A 526-nucleotide genomic window follows, 5' to 3' on the forward strand; every position below is an offset into this window, starting at 1 on the left:
AAGATTTTTTTCTAGGTAAATATATATATAAATATATTATATATATATATATTTATTCTATACAGAAAAATACATCAGCAAGAGTTATATACAAATAAATAAACTGTTTAAAATATATATATATACATATACAATCTATATGATAAAATAATAATAATAATGATAACTATATAAAAAAAAAAAAATAAAATAAAATAAAATAAAAATAAAAGTATAATATATTATTAAATTTTATAATGACCATGTGCTAGAGTATGCACACGGTCATTTAAAATATATCGTTTGTCATCCGATCTGTTCAATGTTTTTTTCATCGTCACAACAGTTTTAACTCGATGTTTGAACGATCGGATGCAAGCGTTTAACCTGTAAGACGTGTATGGTTTGTAGGATGGCAATGACGTTGAAGTTTCATGACCGTCGTTTGTAGAAGTTGTTGCTGTTGTTGTTGTTGTTGTTGTTGTACTCAGTCGACGGTGTATGCTATCTAAAACAGCTCGACTGCAACGCATTGCCACACGTTTTT

The 526-nt window shown here is 26.8% G+C and overlaps 1 protein-coding gene across 1 annotated transcript; it reads right to left on the reverse strand.

The window, feature by feature from the left end:
• Window positions 1-223: 223 nt before the first annotated feature.
• LOC112681162 lies at window positions 224-526 on the reverse strand (the record flags this gene model as incomplete). The annotated part of the gene is given in 1 exon segment (XM_025551424.1): window positions 224-526. A coding segment is annotated over 1 exon segment (302 nt), but the record flags the coding sequence as incomplete, so codon positions are not given.

The sequence above is a fragment of the Sipha flava genome, unplaced genomic scaffold, assembly GCF_003268045.1.
Source record: "Sipha flava isolate LNK unplaced genomic scaffold, YSA_version1 18703_pilon_pilon, whole genome shotgun sequence".
NCBI lineage: Eukaryota > Metazoa > Arthropoda > Insecta > Hemiptera > Aphididae > Sipha > Sipha flava.